Raw genomic sequence first — 17949 nt, 5'->3', positions numbered from 1 at the left:
TGGAGGAACCTTCCCCTCTTTCTCCATTTCCTGTACCCTCCCAACTTTAAGAAAAAATTAAGCAGAATAATTTAATACATGGACAGTTTTTGCTGTGTCATCTGACCAATTTAAGGTAGCTACACAAAACACAAATCTAAACCACTGAATTGTAGGGTAGCAACTCTTTGTAATGATAAGCAACTTCTGTATGTGTGACTGGGGCGTGAGACTGTCCCCAAGTCATGGACTTCTTGGAATCTGGGGCCTCTTTGGGTTTCTTGCAGGGCTGAAAAACACACACTGGGGACTCTAGCATATACATATAAATCTTGTCAGTTAAATATAGATTAATGGGAATTATCAGGAAGTAAAAATACCCTACTTTTGATGGTAAACACCATAAAACATGGTAAATACGTAACATCAGTTTTATAGCAAAAGCTAAGTCCTGCCATCCCCTCTCAGCACTTGCTTCCCTCATTTTTAGGCATTTGGCTTTCTTTGCAGCTTAAATTCTATTCTTAGGAAGTTATATTCATTCCTCATACTAAGTATATACAAAATACTCATTTTACGTACACTCAGTGAAGTCCTACTCAGTGAATTTTTTAACAACTTCCCAACTAATAGTGTTTTGATGTCTCAATTTCTGTTTTTCATTACCGACGTCCAGTCTGATTTTTTAACCTTTGCAGAAATGGAAAGTTGTGGTTGTGGGTTTTGGTTTTGCGTTTTTGTTTTTTGGGTTTTTTTGTAGGTTTTTCGTTTTGTTTTGGTTATGTTTTTTGTATTTTTTTTTTGGTAGGATTCCACCAGACAGTGAGAAAAAGGAACACAACAGGACATAAGGTAGGTAGTCTAAGTGGACCATGAGTCAAGGTGACATCTGCTTGTCATAGCTTAACTCCTAACAGTATAAATGTCTCGCATTCACAAAAAGCTGGAATCCTTAGTACCCATATCACCTTTGAAAACACTGCTAAGGATTTAACAAAAATGCTTTTGGTCACTTAGGCCAAGTTAAAAGACTGTACTCACAGCCCACCCACCAGGACACAGAAAGGCAATGATTCAAAGCCCTGTGCAGGTAATGTGCAACTACAGAGGCTGAACTACTTGGAGGATAACCTCAGCTACGCTAGGAGAAAGAAAACCAAAGATAATGGAAAAGAAACAGCTATAATAACCATCTGCAAGCACACATGGTCTCTACTTCAGCACCCATAAAACTTAAAAGGATAAAAGAAAAGGAAATTGCTTGCAAAATAGCAAAGACAATTTTATAAACATTTCTTCTTATACTTTTGTAGGGTTGCCCTGTTTCTGCTGTTAGGAGTACTGTGTGTATTAGCATTTAGTGTGGAGAGAGGGATATTTCAAGAAAGTCTTCCCTGCAGCTTCTCTCCTACCCCACCTATGCACACACTGCTAGTTTAAAAGTGTACCCAAGGGTGCCACTGGTATTGTCCTGCACATCAGATCAGCTTTCATTGCCTGGGATATGTATTAGCCTGCTCCTCGGCTGTGAACAAGGATCTGTCCCAGCTCCAAGTGGCTGTATGGCTGTGCAAAGCAGTGATCCCATTTGAAATGAGGGAAGAAATACAATGTTGATCACAGTGACGTCTGTGGACTAGGAATTAATTTTGCCCTTTTCCAACCAGCATAGCTTTGGGCTACTACAAGTCCCTTAAGTGCGGGTATAGTTTGTCTTTTTATTGGAATGCAACGCCAAATTACATGTATGTGTCCCTCCTAAGGCTTCTTTCCCTCCCAGAGTGGTTTTAAGGCTCTTTTCTTTTAACTGGACTGGTTCCCAAGCCCAAATCATGGTGCAGCTCCAACACAGTCCTGGGAGCAGCCAAGAGGTGCTGCAGCTGGGAGCCGCTCAATGGACCCACAAGAGCACTGAGAAAAAGGACAACCTGCGTCAGTTTTAAATGAAAACCTGCTTTGTTGCCTAATATGGATACTCCTAAAGAAGTTAACGGAACTAAACAAAGACATTTTCTGCAACCTAACAGTCATTTGTGTCTTTGAAACTCATGTTGAGTTTTGTAAACTTTTAGTAATTTCAGAACTGAGCTGAATTCCAGTCCCAAGTCACACGGGTTATACGCTGTTTCTCTCCTAGGAGAACAACAGTGTGTACTTCACAGCTTTCAGCTGCAGACTGCTCTTTAGCCTAGCCATGAGCCTTGCATAAATTCAGAGGTCACCAATTATGACTTTATCAAGAACCTTATTAATGATCATTAAAAATAATCTTGCTTAGAAGGGGACTGCTGTGGGAAAAGCCCATCCGTCCTATTTATGAGTATTAATGTTTTTTTTTAATGTTTATACATTAGTGCAAGGAACAGTGTTAGCATAATTCTAGTGTAAAATAAAACCAGCTGTATCCATTATAAGTGCATTACTGCCAGGAACTGTAAATATGTTTATGCCTGATAGCCTTCTGACTCAATAATATCCTGCTATCTCAGTTGGGCAGGCAAGTTTTGAAACCAAGAAAAGACAGGTTATGATTTTCATAACCAAACCAGGTTTCTTTTTGAAGTATGTTATCTAAATTCAAATTTTAAGAAGGTCATTAAAAAAATCTGCCTGTGATTTTAAAGGAGAACAATTGAAATGTCATCTTCAAAGTGGTGGCAAGAAAGTATGATGTGCACTAGGAACAGGTTTTTCCTCCCAGATATACACATACGCAGACAAACCCTGCCATATCATACCATACAAACAATTTTAATTGTGTAGTTACAGTCAATAACCACTCCTAGTCAGAACATTTCTGCATAAAGAAAATTGTGATACACTTATAAAAACAGCCAGCTGTAACAAAATAACTGGTGTTTTCATAGCAATAAACTCATAAAAAAGAAATACACCTTTATACAGAAAATTTATACAGCTGTAGCTTTAAAATTGATTGTAAACCAAAGGAAGACACATTGCAAACATCAATTATTTTCACATTAATTGCATAAGTTTCTAAGGTGATCTATTAGTTTTATTTACCTAAGCTTATTTGCATGATAGTAAAAATTGCATACAACAATAAGAGTGAAGCTTATAGTATGAATTGCTTGGATAACATAGAGCACTTTTTATAGGCAACTGTGTAAAGCACATTTTCTCTATTTAAAACTTTTAAGACACTTTGTTTTACTGCCCATCAAAATACATTTATAAATAGAAAAAAAAATCAGTATGATAACAAGAGAAGCAATATTACATTTAACGGAAACTTCCAAAAAAATTAATTACAACATGATGCTGCAGGATCTACAAATAAATAATGAGGACTAAATTGTGTTTCACATTTTCTTTTTCATTTTCTTTAAAACCATGTAACAATGAGAATGGAAAAAAAAATACAGTGACCTTTATTTCCAAAAGAAAACAAATCTGAATTACGGCAGTGCCATATAATACAAGGCATTTGTTGGCATATGTTATCTTTAAACTGCATTCCACAGTCTATAGTTCTTTTGTAACATACAATAGAACAAGAGTAACAAACTCTTTTTATTTTATTTTTTTAAATAAATGTGAGTTTCCAAAGATCAAGTGTGGAGTGCTACAGTAATAATTAAAAAACAAGAACAAAACAGAAACAAAAAAAACAGTAAATCACAAAAGTTGTAATGCTTGTCTGAAGGCTCCAGAATCAAAATCACTGGTATCATGCTTATTGGGTACACTCACAGTGTATCCAGTGAACACAAATTAATATCAAACAATCCTCAACGCTTCATCTGTTGCTGCGAAGCAGTTTGTAAAACAGAGTAAAACATCTAGTGCAGTCTGCATTATCCTTTTTTCAACTTTTGTGCAAGTTTTGGAAGATTCATTGGCCAAACAATGAATAATAAAGGTTTTTGACAGAACGCAAGATGGAATTTTCATTTCATTAGTAAATACCAGTGGCACTGTTGAAAGAAAATAATACTTTTAGATCAGTCTTTCAATTCGGCATTAATCTCTGTGTTCCCTTCTACTGATAACTCTTCTTCTAGTTTAACTGAAAAAAGCGTGTTTGCATTTTTGTCTTGGATGCTGTCTTCCAAATCCTTGAGCAGCTCTTCTTCCTTGTATTCTGCAACATCCACCTCCAAACCAGAATTGTCCTTCAGCTTCCCATGGTGCTTGAGATAGTATCGCTGGTTCTGAAAGAACTTGATAATGGTGTACTTGGGCAGGTCAAGCTGAGCGGAGAGAGTCTGGATTGCTTCTTCATCTGGATACAGGCCTACGTCTTGTATGAAACTCTGTAGGATCCCCAGGGCCTCAACAGAAATCTTTGTTCGCGGTCGGGGTTTCTGACGATTTTCATCCTCAGATTCAGCTGGTGATGCTACTGTCGGTTGCCTTGGGGGTAGTCTGGGACCTGGTTGTTGTTGCTGTTGCTGCTGCTGTTGCTGTTGTTGCTGCTGCTGCTGCTGCAAGACAAAGAACAGCATTTTTTTGTACATGAATTCTTGCTGATATTTTGTTACCAAGAAAATCCCGGGGGGGGGGGGGGAATTGCAAAGCTATAAACAAGGGCTTAGTAAGTTTAAAGAACAAAAAGGAAGGGAAAAAAAAGAAAGAATGAAAAGAATACCCTGGCTTTGTCTGACTGAAAGCGGTGATGATACAACATCGGTGTGGTTTAGCCGACAAATTTTAATGAACATGCTCCATGAGTCAACTGCAGACAAGACAAAATGCTAAGTAGGTGACATGGTATAGGATTAACTTGACCAGCTTAGCCAGAACTGTAGCAAGGGCAAAGTGAGAAAAGTGCCAGATGAGGGCAAATGTGCCAGAGCTCTGCCAGCAACAGCAGCTGCTGCCCAAAAAGAAGGGCTGCAAATCTCTAGCAATAGCTAGATGAAGGGATGGGGGAATCAGGGAGAAGGAGAGCATTTTAGCTAAGTTTGGAAATATCTCACTGCTGATCTGACCTCAGCATGCACTGAAGTCTCGTCAAACTTGCAAACATTACAACAGAATGCCTTGGCTGGGAGTGCCTAATGTCACCCTGTCAAACCTAGCCTCGGCAAGGACAAAGAGATCTGGAGGTAGGAAATCTCTATTTCCCCTTCTGGCTCTGACCTCTCTTGCGTGTGGTCTTGGAGCAGGCCTGTGTTGCCTGTGTCCCAAAGTATAAGCAGGGAACAGACCTATTTACCTGCCTCTGTGTTTGAGCTGGGGATTATTTAGTTAATATTTATAAAGCACTAAGATGCAAAGCTCTAAATAAGTTGCACTATTATTATTAGAAGGGAACATGCTGCATTCCAAAAACTCAGGCAATAAAAATGAGTCAGTATGCACATCAGAAGAATAAGATAAAGGAAATTATGATGTAAATAATTAACAAGAGCTTAAAATGAAATTTTGCAAGCATGGATTCAGAAACATTCTTAAAAGGTGAGGCACTGAGCCCTAGGGACAGAAATGTTTTTCTCATCTACCACCAGAGTACAGTACACTATAAGATCATGTTTAAAATCAAAAGTAAATTTATCAGCTACTGTTTGTGTTGACAGTTCTTTTGCTGCACAGCACAGGAAGCACTGGTTAGTAAGATATTTTGGATCAGCAAATTTCTTGTCATATGGTGCAAACCACCAGTTATTATTAAAAAACAACCGCAGCAAAACAAGCAGTTGCTATCACTACATTTCATTTCCCTTTGCGCGTCTCCCCTTGACAATTTTTTGTGTGTTGGTAGTGGCTTCCAAGCTCCCAGTTGCAGCTCTTTGAGACACTAAAAAGCACAAAATGCTGTACAAATGGTATAAATATTGGAAGCATAATTCTGTCCACTTTCATAGGGCCACTTGTGGTTGTGGAGGCTTTGCAGAGATCTTCTCAACCTGTTTAGAAGCCACTGCTTTAAGTGATCTTCAGATTCTAAGGTCTGACACAAATGCTAGTGGAATTAGGGCTCTTTCCTCATCCCTATTCCTGCCCTTTCATGTTTTATGGTCTGTGAGCAGTCCCATTCAAGGCTCCAATCCTAAAGAGACTCAAGACTACTCCCAGCATATTAAATTCTTACAAGACTTGAGGCTTTGTATATACAGTTTGAAAACTTGAGTCTGAGTTACATATTTATGCATCTACAACAATTACCACGTACAAGAGCGGAGACAAAACTCAGGCCCAATCTCCCAATCCTTACTCTTACAAGTCATATTAAGAGATTACAATGCAACTGCCTATGTGAATAATATTTGTGAGATCAAACACACAACTTTTATCAACAAGGCAAGAAAATCTAAGCGGCATAGTGGTTGAACATTCATACTGTTCATAAGCTTCTCCTTTTATCCCCTTAAGAAGCGATTTTATTAAAAACAATGTACATTTTCAAACAAGTGCTGTTTTATTACTTAATATAGATCTTTCTCTCTCTTTTTGCTAAATCAAACACCAAGTTTCCAGGCTTTCACAATTATTTTAGTACTTGATATCCTAAGGGATTGTCTTATTCAGTTTGCTTTATCTTTAATATACACTCATGTTGTTTCTGGCTGCAAGATAACTCTATCCTTCCTAGCTTTGTAAATATTTTTCTGTATAGGTAATACAAATGATACCCAGGGTCTCAGCTGAGGTTGGGAAAGCATGGGGTAATATCTGCCCTTTAAGAAGGAGCAGTTACAAGACTGACCTCAGGCCTTTTGTGAGAGGCGATTAAAGAGTGCCCAGCTCAGAGAGACACCAGTCCCTACTGACAACCTGGGCAACAAAGCTCAGCAAAACAGCCAGTTCCGCTCCCGGCTGGCAGCGTCTGTCTGAACAAAAAAGGGTGGGTGCAGCCCCTGGAGGAGGGGGCACCGCCAGAGCTGCCCTGGAGCGGAAAGCAGCTGTTTCTAAGCCCCATGGCGTGGGCCTTGCATCCCCTCCTCTCTCTCCTTGACATGGTGCCCTTGTGCCAGCTCACCTGCGGAGCAGCACCCAGCCAAGGTCCAGCGGTCAGCAGGCCTGGTAAGAAAGCGCCTCTATGCTCTCCTTTCCCAAGGGTGGTGGGAGAGGGGCTCTGAAGGAAAAACAAACAAATATTGACTCACCCCAGTCTCAGCTGGGGTTAAAGTGGGATGAGGAATCCCCTTCCCGTCACTCCTACCTGGGGGCGAGCCGCCACTGCTGAGGGTTCTTGCTTAGTTTTTGAACAGCAGCGCAACAAGGTCCTCCCACTTTGCTGGGAAGACCTTTGACAACGGGTGCCACACGGCCCTGCCTTTTGGCCCTGGCGCCTGTCCAGCCAGGGACAGCCAGCGCAGGGCTTGCCCTGCCCCGCACAGAGCTGCCTCTGCACTGCCACCACACGCGTTCGCAAAACACCACCGCACTGAAACGAAAACTGTGGGTGGTCGCATGGTCTCCTTTGAACCCCGGTGGTGGACCGGCAGTGTGCTCTTATCTTGTATCGGGAGACCTGCATTTAGCCTGGCCGGGAGGAAAGAAACACTAATTTCCTCTGCTCCGTTTAAAGCTTTATTTACTTAGCGCTCTGCGAGATTGGCCAAGGTAAACTAACCTGAATCTGTTCTGCTGGCACATGGATAATGTGGGAAGGCCTGTCACCATGGTGATGAACTGCATTGCTTTCTTGTTCATAAATGGCATCGCGTTCAGGCTGAGGAAGACTGAGGAACCTTCGGATCATGGAGAGATTCTCCCAGAGGGTCCTGTTCTCTGGTGAGGGATCTTCTTTCCAACGTAACAGCTCACAGAGCCACCCCTTGAAGATAACACCAGCAAAACATTAGTTTTTTTCCTCACTTCGTGAGTGGCAAAATGAGGGTGAATTGAGTATTTTAGAGGCACTGCATTCTCTCATGCTCTCCCCCGATACCAAGGTGCTTTCATTGTGCAAGCTGAGCTTAAAGCAAACACAGATGCGCTGAGAGGCTGCCCTCCTGTTTTACAGACTCTTCCACCTACAAGCATTTTGGAAAGCACCTTCCCACCACAGTGCTGCTGTTCATTAGCTTAGAAACAAACCAGTTGAGGGCAGAATCCCTTACACGCTCCCCGCTTCAGAACAGGGGGTTCACCAATGCCAGTATACTCTCTGCTCTGCCTATGCTCTTTCATGCAAGGCTACACCCATCTGACAGCAAGGACACCATATTTCAGGAGCCAACAGATTGTCTGCTGAGCAATTTTTACATTCCTGGTACTACTACTCAAAACAAGAAAGTACTTCAGATATCTGCCTTGACTGCCTAAAATAAATCACAGCGGTACAGGAGCTCCCTAACATCCATTCAAAAGACTGGAATCCTTTGACCGGATGCAGCCAAGTAAGAACTTCTTCATTTCTGCTACAAGTAAAGGTGTCTCTGTAGGTGAACTTATTTCAAGTGATACATGACTCTGTTTCCAGATTGTCCTCATAGACCCGGAAAAAAAACATTCTCTCAGTTTTACATACAGTATTATTAGGGCTTGGAGGGGAGCAAGATGTGCTCAAGCTTCTGATACACCCCTTATACCACTTCCACATCACAGGACAGCAATGTGCCCAAGAGCTTACCTACTCTAACTCAGATGTGGCTTTGGAACACATAATATGAAGGCTACAGAATCCCCTGCAAGAACTGTAGCAGTTCCTAATTTGCTTCTGAAAGAGACATATGAGTTAATCTTGAAAATTTAATGTTTCCTTACGTCTTCTCGAAAATTTAATTGAGGATTTTTTTCTTAACTGTGCATTGGTAGTTTGAAAAGAAAAGCGCAAACCCTCTAGCTAGGACAGTGTGCATCAGCAGAAATTTTCTGGTATATTAAAATTTAGAAACATAATATTACATGTATAAAACATGCATATTTCCTTCCTTTTAGCTTCAAGGATCTGTTTTCAAAACTAGGTCCATGCAATTTTATTTCTTAATGCTGTAGGAAAGATAATGTGACATTTTATTGAATCAACAAATAATATAAATGTACAGAAGCTTTTAGATCCTTTTTATGTGTACTGGTAGTAGATTAATGGTTTATCCAGACTAGATTACTAATAGATACAATAGATACATAGACACAATATAGATATGTATTTTCTTGAACACATTCATACATATCTTTAGCTAGCCGTTAATAAATGCAGTGTAAAAATATTGCCTCGACAGGAAGAGGTGAAAGTAAACAATCTTAATGCATTCATATTGTATACAAAAATTTTTAGTGAGGTGTGTATAAAAATTCGAAGTATATTCGCTTAGATATAAGTGGAAAACTGAACAAATGACAGAGGAGAAAATGCCCCTGAGAAACAATCAAAATGACAAATGTTGTAGAGATGGTGGTAGCAAAGCCGAGAAAGCAAAAATTTAAATGGGGCCAAAATCTGCCAGCTGCTCACAAGGTGTGCTAGGGCGGGAGGGGAGAGGGCAGAGAATGGTAGCAGCAGAAGGGCTCCCCTGCAGCCCAGGGATGGAGTGCACCCCATTCCTTGACCATGCACTAAGGGGGCTAATGGGTATTCCTCCAGTAAGGTGGCTGGGAAACATGGCCAAATGCCTTCATATAGAGCTGTCCCAGCTGGAATCATATGGCAGGCTCTCAAAACAGTAGCAAGGGTCTGTGGAATCTCACTGGAGTATGTTAGCAGGGTAATATGGAAGCTCTCCATGCTCCTAACAAAATCAACATGTTACTCATGGGTATACACGCCAGCTTATGCTCAACAGTAGTATTAGTTTTCTGCAGTAAGTTAAAAAAGGTGCAATCAGAAAGTAGGGGTAGCTTGTTGGGGATGGAGGAGGGAAGATGATGAAGAGAAACCAATCTAGATATTTTAACTGAAAAGCAGTTACAAAATTCTTTAAAAAAAAGCAACCCATAAACCAGCCCCTGCCAGAGCACAAAAATTTTCCTTTGGTTGTCTACAATCTTCACTGCTTCACACTGGAACTGTTGGCCCTCTTTCTAATGGTGGTAAAATAAAGAGCAGAGCTGACTATCATGACAGTTTCATAAAATTAAAAAAAAAAAAAAAGACAACCTGTCCCTCCCATGACACCTCTCTAAGGCATACAGACAGACTGGAAAGGAAATTGCACCATGCATTCAGAAGCTGCACATATTTTGTCTGCTGAGCACGTGCATCACAGGTTTTTGGGGTTTTTTGAAAGAAGACAGTAGAAACTCTTTATAATTAAAAAATGTCCAATAGTAAAAAATTCCTAGGCAATCACATTTTACACTGATTAAACATGCTACACAACAACAGCTTTTGTTAACTAAGAAATACCTTCTCCCCTCATTGTCTTTTCTGTTTCTATATTTACTAGATCAGACCTTATTTTTACTAATTACTGATGGCTAACATTGTACTTCCAGTATTTTTCTGTTAACTTTTGCACTGAAATAATACTTTAAACTTCTTATCTAAAATTATTTGATTAATTTTAACTTGAAGCAGGTCCCTTCTAGCCTTTCAGGGAAGCAGCAATTTTGAGATACTGAAGACACATACTTCTGACAGGGTACACAGAATGTATTGCTATTCTACCAAAATATCTCTATTCCACTGGGTTTGTCACACTTGTAAAGAAGCAGATACACTCTCATGAAACATATGATGGACAATATGGAAACAACCAACTGAATTCTTCTATAATTACACAGATAGAAACAATTTTTTGGTCTTCACTGCTTATTTCTGAACATATTTATGAAAGTTGATCTCACCAATGTTCTCAGAAAAGATAGTGAATGGACAGTAAGAGAGGCTGTAGGGGTTTTCTTTGTTAAGAGACTAAGGACTTTACACCAATACTCTTTCTTTTGGTTCAAAACAAGCAAACAAAATGATAAGTATTTCACTTAGTTTCAAGTTCAGAAATCTGTATATGAAATAAAACTCATTCATAAAAGTTAAAGGAGAATGTATGAAAAGTTTTTATAAAATTTAGGAAAAGTAATCATCCAAACTTTTCTAATGGTGAATTTTAAGTTCTAGAAAATTTGAAGTTTTTGTTTCCATTTGATGTAAAAAGGTATGAACTGCTGCAGATAATGCAGTTGAATTTACAAGTGAATGCAACAGGGCTGATTTTTCTCCTCTTATGCTTTTTTAAGTCTAGAGCAAATTCTGCCTAGTTCAAACAATTTGTTCTGAAGGAGGGCTTGAGTGACTGGTTGTTTTTTTGCTGTTTGGTGGGTTTTTTTGTTTTTGGTTTTTTTTCCCCCTGACTTTATCGTCTTACAGGAAGTGGAAATGACCACAAAATAATAAGGAAATATTTATAACTCAGATTAGATCACAGCCGGTTTATACAGCATATATACTACACTGTTAAAAAAACAGACTTAAAATAATGAAGCAGATACATTTATGCAGCAAGGCAAACCCCCCAAAAACTCTGCAATGACATTGGGAACAACCTTGATTTTAAAACAGAGTAAATTTGCCAGGCAACATTACACTGAATATAAAGAGAGTACAAAGCAAAATATAAACATTAGCCACATGTAAATATGTTTGGAGAACTTTCAGGATGTTACTACTTTTCAAACTGACAAAGTTTAATTTGACACCTTCTGTTCTAAAACCTTTGTTTCTATTCAAAATCACGCCTTTAGCTGCTATCAATCACTATGCTCTCCCTATTACTTAAAATACTGGCATGGGCCCTGGATAAGCTGAAAATGCCATGCAGATGAATTCTGAGATAATATGTTCAAACCTGTTATATACAACACAAATCCTGTAAAGTTATGTATTGTAAACCTACATTTATTGGGAACTAAAAGTCTTAAATCCATCTGCTACAAAGAAAATACTGTTATGCACTTTCAAGTAACCAAGTACCATCTGCAAAGGTCTTGCTACAGTAAGCAAGAAAATGGTGAAAAAAAAAAGATGCTAAACCTAAGATATTTAAAATAAATAAGAGTCTTCTGTCTGGTTTTCTGATAGGGATTTAGTAAAGAAACACAAGACATTAGAGGAAAAAAACCTGTGAAAGCCGAACTGCCAAACTATTGCATGAAAAGCGCAAAGAGGATAACTGCCAAAACTTGGGCTCTGCAATACCCATGAGCATGCTTATTTTAAAGAAAGCACTATGCATTTTATCTATAGATCCAAATGCTATTTTATTCTGACCTGTGCAGTGTATAAATAAAACCCTCTGCTCTGTCACATGGTTTCTAACAAACTATTCTTGCATTCTGGTATCTTTCTTATTAAAAGAAAAAAAAATACACTTAAGGTGTAAATACCTACCCTAATTAGATCAAAGAGGATAACATTACAATCATGAAAAATGTTCTCTGGCCAAAGCTTTCCAAATCAGCAACAAACATATCTAGTCTGGGAAGAAAAGGTTAAAAGGTAGAGCAATTGAACATGTTTGGTCAATTTGTTACAGTGGTACTAATTTGGCAAATGATGAATATTTCTTACAGAATAACAAAGACTTCAGCATTTTTTAGAAAGGCTGTAATTTGAATCTAAGAAGGCAAAACATTTTAGAGTATCAATGCTAAGATATCATCAGTTTTTCTTTTGTATAGTATATCTAAGATTATTTTGTATCATTCTCTGGGGCATATAGTATAATAAAAATATATGGTGTTAAAAGAAATGAGTCTAAATAGGGAGGTATTTGATATAAACATTTTAGCAGAAAGTGTGAATTGCATTTAAGCATCTACTGTGAACAAAGACTAAGTACATAATCCATTAAACTGTACTTCTAACTAAAAAAAATTGAGTATTGTAGACTAAACTAAAGTAGGCATTTTGAATGAGTACATTTTCAGCAACTAACTAGAAAGCTAGCAATTTATCATTCAACAAATAATTTCCTACTTTTAAAAGAATCTGTAAGTGTTACTTATGCTAATGAAGACTGTTTTTAATCTGCCCACAAACACGCTAATAGAGGGCAATTTTTTTTTTATTTACAATGCTGAAGGCACTCCAGTTTATAGAACACAGATATGAAATTACACTTGGTAAAATGGGCTCTTAATTGTCTGAGCAATCCAAATCCTTCACCTTTAACAGGAAAGCTTATAGACAAAACAAAGGAAAAGAACGCAAGGACTAAACTTTAAATATTGACTTTTTCCCCTTCAAAAGCAATCCAACTTGCTTTACAATCTCATGATTGTTCCAAATGACTGTGTTCACCTTAGCTATTTCTATTTCTTTTCAAAACAGAATCCAAATATAGAGGGGAAGAAAAAGGGCCAACATAGCCACTGCCATATATGCATACAGTCTTAGTCTTTAGTATTAAACTTGTAAGCTGCACATTGCACAGAGAGGTTGCTTTTGGAAAAGTCATAATACTTTGAGCGAGATACATAATGGTAGCAAAGGAGTACTGAAAGCATTTTAAATTATTTACTAGGTTAAAAGGGTGAAATGGTACTTTAAATACATCAAATTTCATCATCTGGGCCATTTTTTGGTGGCAAAGTGGTATTGATCTTTCCAAATGCTTAAAATTAACTATTTCCAGAAGGTCATTATTTGATTAAAGGCATTAAAGTTGAGGGCAAGAAATGATGCACTTTGTCTTCTTTCCCATTCAAATAATCATGTAATTTAATCAGAACTATCCCTTCATGTCCTGTAATAAAAATGTTTGTCTTAAGATATTGTTCTTTACCTAACATATTAACCTTTAAATGTTATGAAGTTCTTAAGAATAATCTCTGCTTAGAGAAGATTCTTCCATAATGCAATGAAAGGATCTCCAGCATTTAAATTGATAAGGCCAAATTTCCCCTACATATTGATTGGAAAATGCATTAAATCCTTCAACTGAGATTTCTCAGAGTGTTCAACAGGATCAAAAATTCAGGGAGATCTGAATCAGTAAACTCATGCATATGGCGCTGAGAAGCAAAAATAAGCAAACGTCACTTTAGCACAAATACAACAAATAAGTAACAATGGATGCTGCTTTAGTTTATCTGGGAAAAGCCACTTGTGTTACATTTGTATTATCCGAAAAAATATAACAGGCACCACCCACCACAGGGTAAGAACAGAGCATTTGATTCAAAACTCATTTTCAGGGTGAGATCACTTAAATTTGACTTCTTTCTGCGCGAAATACTTGTGGGTTCAGCCATGGGAACAAGCCTAGATGGTGAGAACAGTCCTTTTTAGACTTAGATGTTCTTCTGAAATTTCCTGACTGCAGGTTTATCTTTCCTAAAATTCATTAACTGTCCAGGCTATCTCCTGTGCAAAGCTGAATAGACCTGAATGCTTCACAGAAGAACTGAAGTTTATTAAACTGGTATTTTTATAAAAACTTACAAAACCGAATAATCTACAAGACTTAGCAGTTTTTGATATTGACCAACACATTTGTTAGTGAAAGTCTTTTAATTTTAGCTTATATTTTCAAGAAATGATAAGCACTGACTTCCTTCTGTGAGGTACATGCTTTTTAAATTTTAAAAACTGCAGTGAATGTTCAATACTTTGAGATTTCCCTATTTTTCAGAAAAAAATGTCTATTCTTAATTCAAGAAGCAAAAGCTGGTTTTCAGCTAATTCCAGAAGATGGATAGAGATCTTGATATGTGGCCTAAAGTGATAGTAAGTGTCCCCAGAAAGATGGTTGCCTTAGTATTTTATTTACACTAATCAGCCTTAAGTTTCAGGCTTTGCCTTTGAGCATTCCCCTAAATCAGACAAAGTTTGAAACCTTTATCTCCATATATTTCTGGTTTATCTATTTTATTGGCTTTCATTACTAGAACGTTGAAAAGGGAAGCCAGATGTGAATTTTAAATAAATCTGTATCTGCCATCATCATAGATGAGATTTAGCAAAACAAACAAACTGAAAACCCCACAACCTCATAGGGCTTTTCAGAAGAAAGGTAAACTTCACTAGCAGGAAAAAACTTCCTTTGAAGAATACTGAAACAGATTATGCCATTTCCTCAACTTTCTTATCCTACCCATTATTCAGCTACACCATCTGTCTGGATGTTATCTCCACCTTTCTCTGGGTGGTGAAAAACAAATGACCAAATAGCTAGCAGTGGTACTGATACTATTTCACCACAATTTTTTGGTGGTATTTTAGGGGAAAAGGATTCCTAACATCTCTTCATCCCTCTGCCTTTTCTTCTCTCTAGCTGTAGCATTTAGAAGTTAAATACATGTCTCTTATTGTAAACATCTAAACAAATAAATAAGAAAAAGAAACTTGCTAAAGCAATCTCTAAAATTCAATGACAAGCAACAAACAAGTATAGAAGCAAAATGATCTGGAGAGCTGTTGCTCTGCTCCGACAGTCTTGTCTGTCATATTGGACATCTGCTTCTACCCGGAGCCACGGTGAGTGGCTAAAAGTCAGTGCTTCCAAAAAACTTGCTGGATTAAGGTCTGAGGCTGTAACAAAACTGGTTGGTGTGTCCCCTGTGTATGAGTACTGGAGACATACCACCAGCTCATGGAAAGAAAAAACCTAACCTGTAACTCTAAAGCTGACTGAAAACATAAGTATCCTTACTTTTTAGTTGAGTACAGAGAGAATTCAATAATCTAAACGAAGAGCTTCTCCCAAGCTTAGTTTCTCTGCTCTCAGCTTCCTTCACCTTGTCTTTCCCTTGTTCAAATGTATGTTTCTTACAGTATTGCCTTCAATTGCCTAGCAATGATAGATAAGCATATGCCCTAATCAAAACAACAATGTGGACGCCTTTGAAAATCTTACATAAAATGCAACTACATTCATATGTAAAAAGAAGGGGGAAAAGTAATAGATGCAAAAAAAATAAGGGGCGAAGCTTTACTTTGCCCTCTTCTGCTCTGGATCCTTCCTCTTGCACACATACAATTCAACTGTTATTGTAATTGCAAGATAACGTCTGACAAAAATGGACTTAACAATAAAAAAACCCCAAACTACACAAGAAAAAACACCTGCTAATTATTACATAAGTCACTTAGTTTGGTACATTACTTTTTATAATACGGTCATATGAAATGGGTCAGTGGGTTTCACAGAGGGTGACTGGCAATATATGGCCCTTTATCTTTTATTTAAGTAGATAGAAATACTGATTTCATCGCAATACCAATGTGTCCCTTGAAAGTAAATACAATCCTAAATCCAACCATGACCCTTAACAGCCCACATTTATCTATTCTTAAACATGCAATCAATTTTGTATGGCAGCTATATCTGCAGTTTAGTTAGTGTCTTTAATAGAAAGAGCTTGGCAATTTTAAAAATCTTCTTTACTACTATCAGTTTACAAGTGAACAGCAAATGTTTGCTATTAAGTTGCTTACAGAGATTTAACATTTGCTTTGGGGGAAAGACCTCCAGTAAAAATGCCATAGGGGCAAAGCGTCACTTCTGTAATTACTTATATGTGTGCCTATCGTGTTGTTAGATACTTTTTTTTATATATTATAATTTCCCAGACTGAGTAATTTAATTTTGTGGCTTCTTGTCACATGTTTTTTTCTTTCTAGAATTCACTTTGGATCAGTGGAAGATCTTCCACACATTGAGGAATAACAGGCTCACAGATATTTGGACGTCATTGTAAATTCAGTTCTGCTGACAAGATGTTCGAACAAGTGACATCATTCCAAAACATACACAGCTCAAATATGTTCTCAGACATCCCTTCACATTTTCACAGCTTAAATAAAAGTTTTCATATAGATTTCAATTAGACATTTAAATATTCTGGGAAAATTTCTGGTCTCTTGCAGTTCAGCTTAATTCTGTAGCTCTCAGTTTTACAGTGAAGAACACTTAATGCTCCGATAATGTCAAGGGTGAGGGGAGTCTTAAGTAAATTGAAAAGAAACTTTTCTCTGACTTTCCTGCAGATTTTTTTAACCACAGAAATAGTCAGAAAATTAATAACATCCATTATCTCAAAGCAGTTAAAAAAAAAATCTTTAAAATCCGTATCTGTGAGAGATAGATGCCTCTCAGCAAATGAGTAGGGAGCAGCCAGAAGTGTCTGTCTGACCCATGGAAAAAGAAAGGCAGTGAAGCCCTCAGAAAGCTAAAAAACCTGTAGCTTTAGGAACAATAGGAAAGCTGGATCAAAAGGGAAGCTGGAGACATCAGGTTTCTCACTCCTGGGTAGGAACCAACACCAGAGTGTTTCCAGATAGTTTGCTGTCACGATGGGGTCAAGAACAACCACAGGGGAGAAGTTCCTAGACAGCAGTTCTTAGTGTTAAAATTTTCCTTGCTGGCCAAGAAAAGTGCCAGCCCACCTGAATCTCAGCCCTAGTCATATTTCCAGGCAGCAGTTTCGGCACTACCTTCTGCCCTTAAATGAGGGGCTGCACGGAGCAAGAACACTTCTTCCTGCCATGATCCTTCCCATCCTGTTCCTCAGGTGAAAAATATCAATCCTGTTAGTCTCTCTCCTTGTAATAAATGAGAGTAGCAAATGATTTCTCAGAGGTAAAGCAAACTGGCTGCTCCAAAGCAAAAATAAAAAGAATCTCATTTAAAACCCTCTTAGCTTTTTTCCCCTTAAATAACTGCTTTTACATAAACAGTAGAAAGTTCCTATATCAGTAGAGCTTTCTCTTGCATGCTGTATGTACTAGAGATGCTAAGCACCAGATGTTAATGGATATGTGTGAAAGTCTTGCTTAGTTGGGGTCCAAAACTTTGGGGAATTCTGCTAAGGACTATTCAGTCCAAATATCTTCGCTTCACAATGATCCTGAAAACTATTTTCATATGTTTCTCAAATGCCATCCTGAAGTAAGAGAATATGATACTGCACAGGAATAAAAATGAAATAACAGATAGAATAACAGATAGAATCTGGCAGATTTGATATCAGATAAATATTTGCAAATCGGAATTTTTCCTCACTTAACTAGCTGCATGCCTGCCCTAGACTATTCAGTAGATGCCAACAGTCTGAGGTAATTCACAACCAAACATCTGAAGTTTGACTTAGAAGCTAAATTTGAAGAAAGTAAAA

At 38.0% G+C, this 17949-nt stretch overlaps 1 protein-coding gene across 7 annotated transcripts in view; it reads right to left on the bottom strand.

The window, feature by feature from the left end:
- Positions 1–2709: 2709 nt before the first annotated feature.
- The window catches only part of SATB1 (SATB homeobox 1), a 74253-nt gene continuing 59013 nt past the window's right edge, over positions 2710–17949 (bottom strand). For 4 of the 7 annotated variants that reach the window (XM_018075625.1, XM_018075624.1, XM_018075626.1 and 1 more), the window contains 3 exons: positions 7523–7726; positions 6926–7021; positions 2710–4427 (listed from right to left, as the gene is read on the bottom strand). In XM_018075625.1, the coding sequence (XP_017931114.1) occupies positions 3945–4427; positions 6926–7021; positions 7523–7726 (783 nt within the window). In that variant the 3' untranslated portion in view covers positions 2710–3944. The remainder of the gene's footprint in view (positions 4428–6925; positions 7022–7522; positions 7727–17949) is intronic. The other 3 variants (XM_018075629.1, XM_018075632.1, XM_018075631.2) reach the window with 3 other exon arrangements.

Source organism: Manacus vitellinus, unplaced genomic scaffold (genome assembly GCF_001715985.3).
Source record: "Manacus vitellinus isolate BGI_N305 unplaced genomic scaffold, ASM171598v3 scaffold_3_pilon, whole genome shotgun sequence".
In the NCBI taxonomy this organism is placed as follows: Eukaryota; Metazoa; Chordata; class Aves; order Passeriformes; family Pipridae; genus Manacus; species Manacus vitellinus.
The sequence above is the reverse complement of the archived record's forward strand: the minus strand, read 5'-3'. Positions and strand labels throughout refer to the sequence as shown.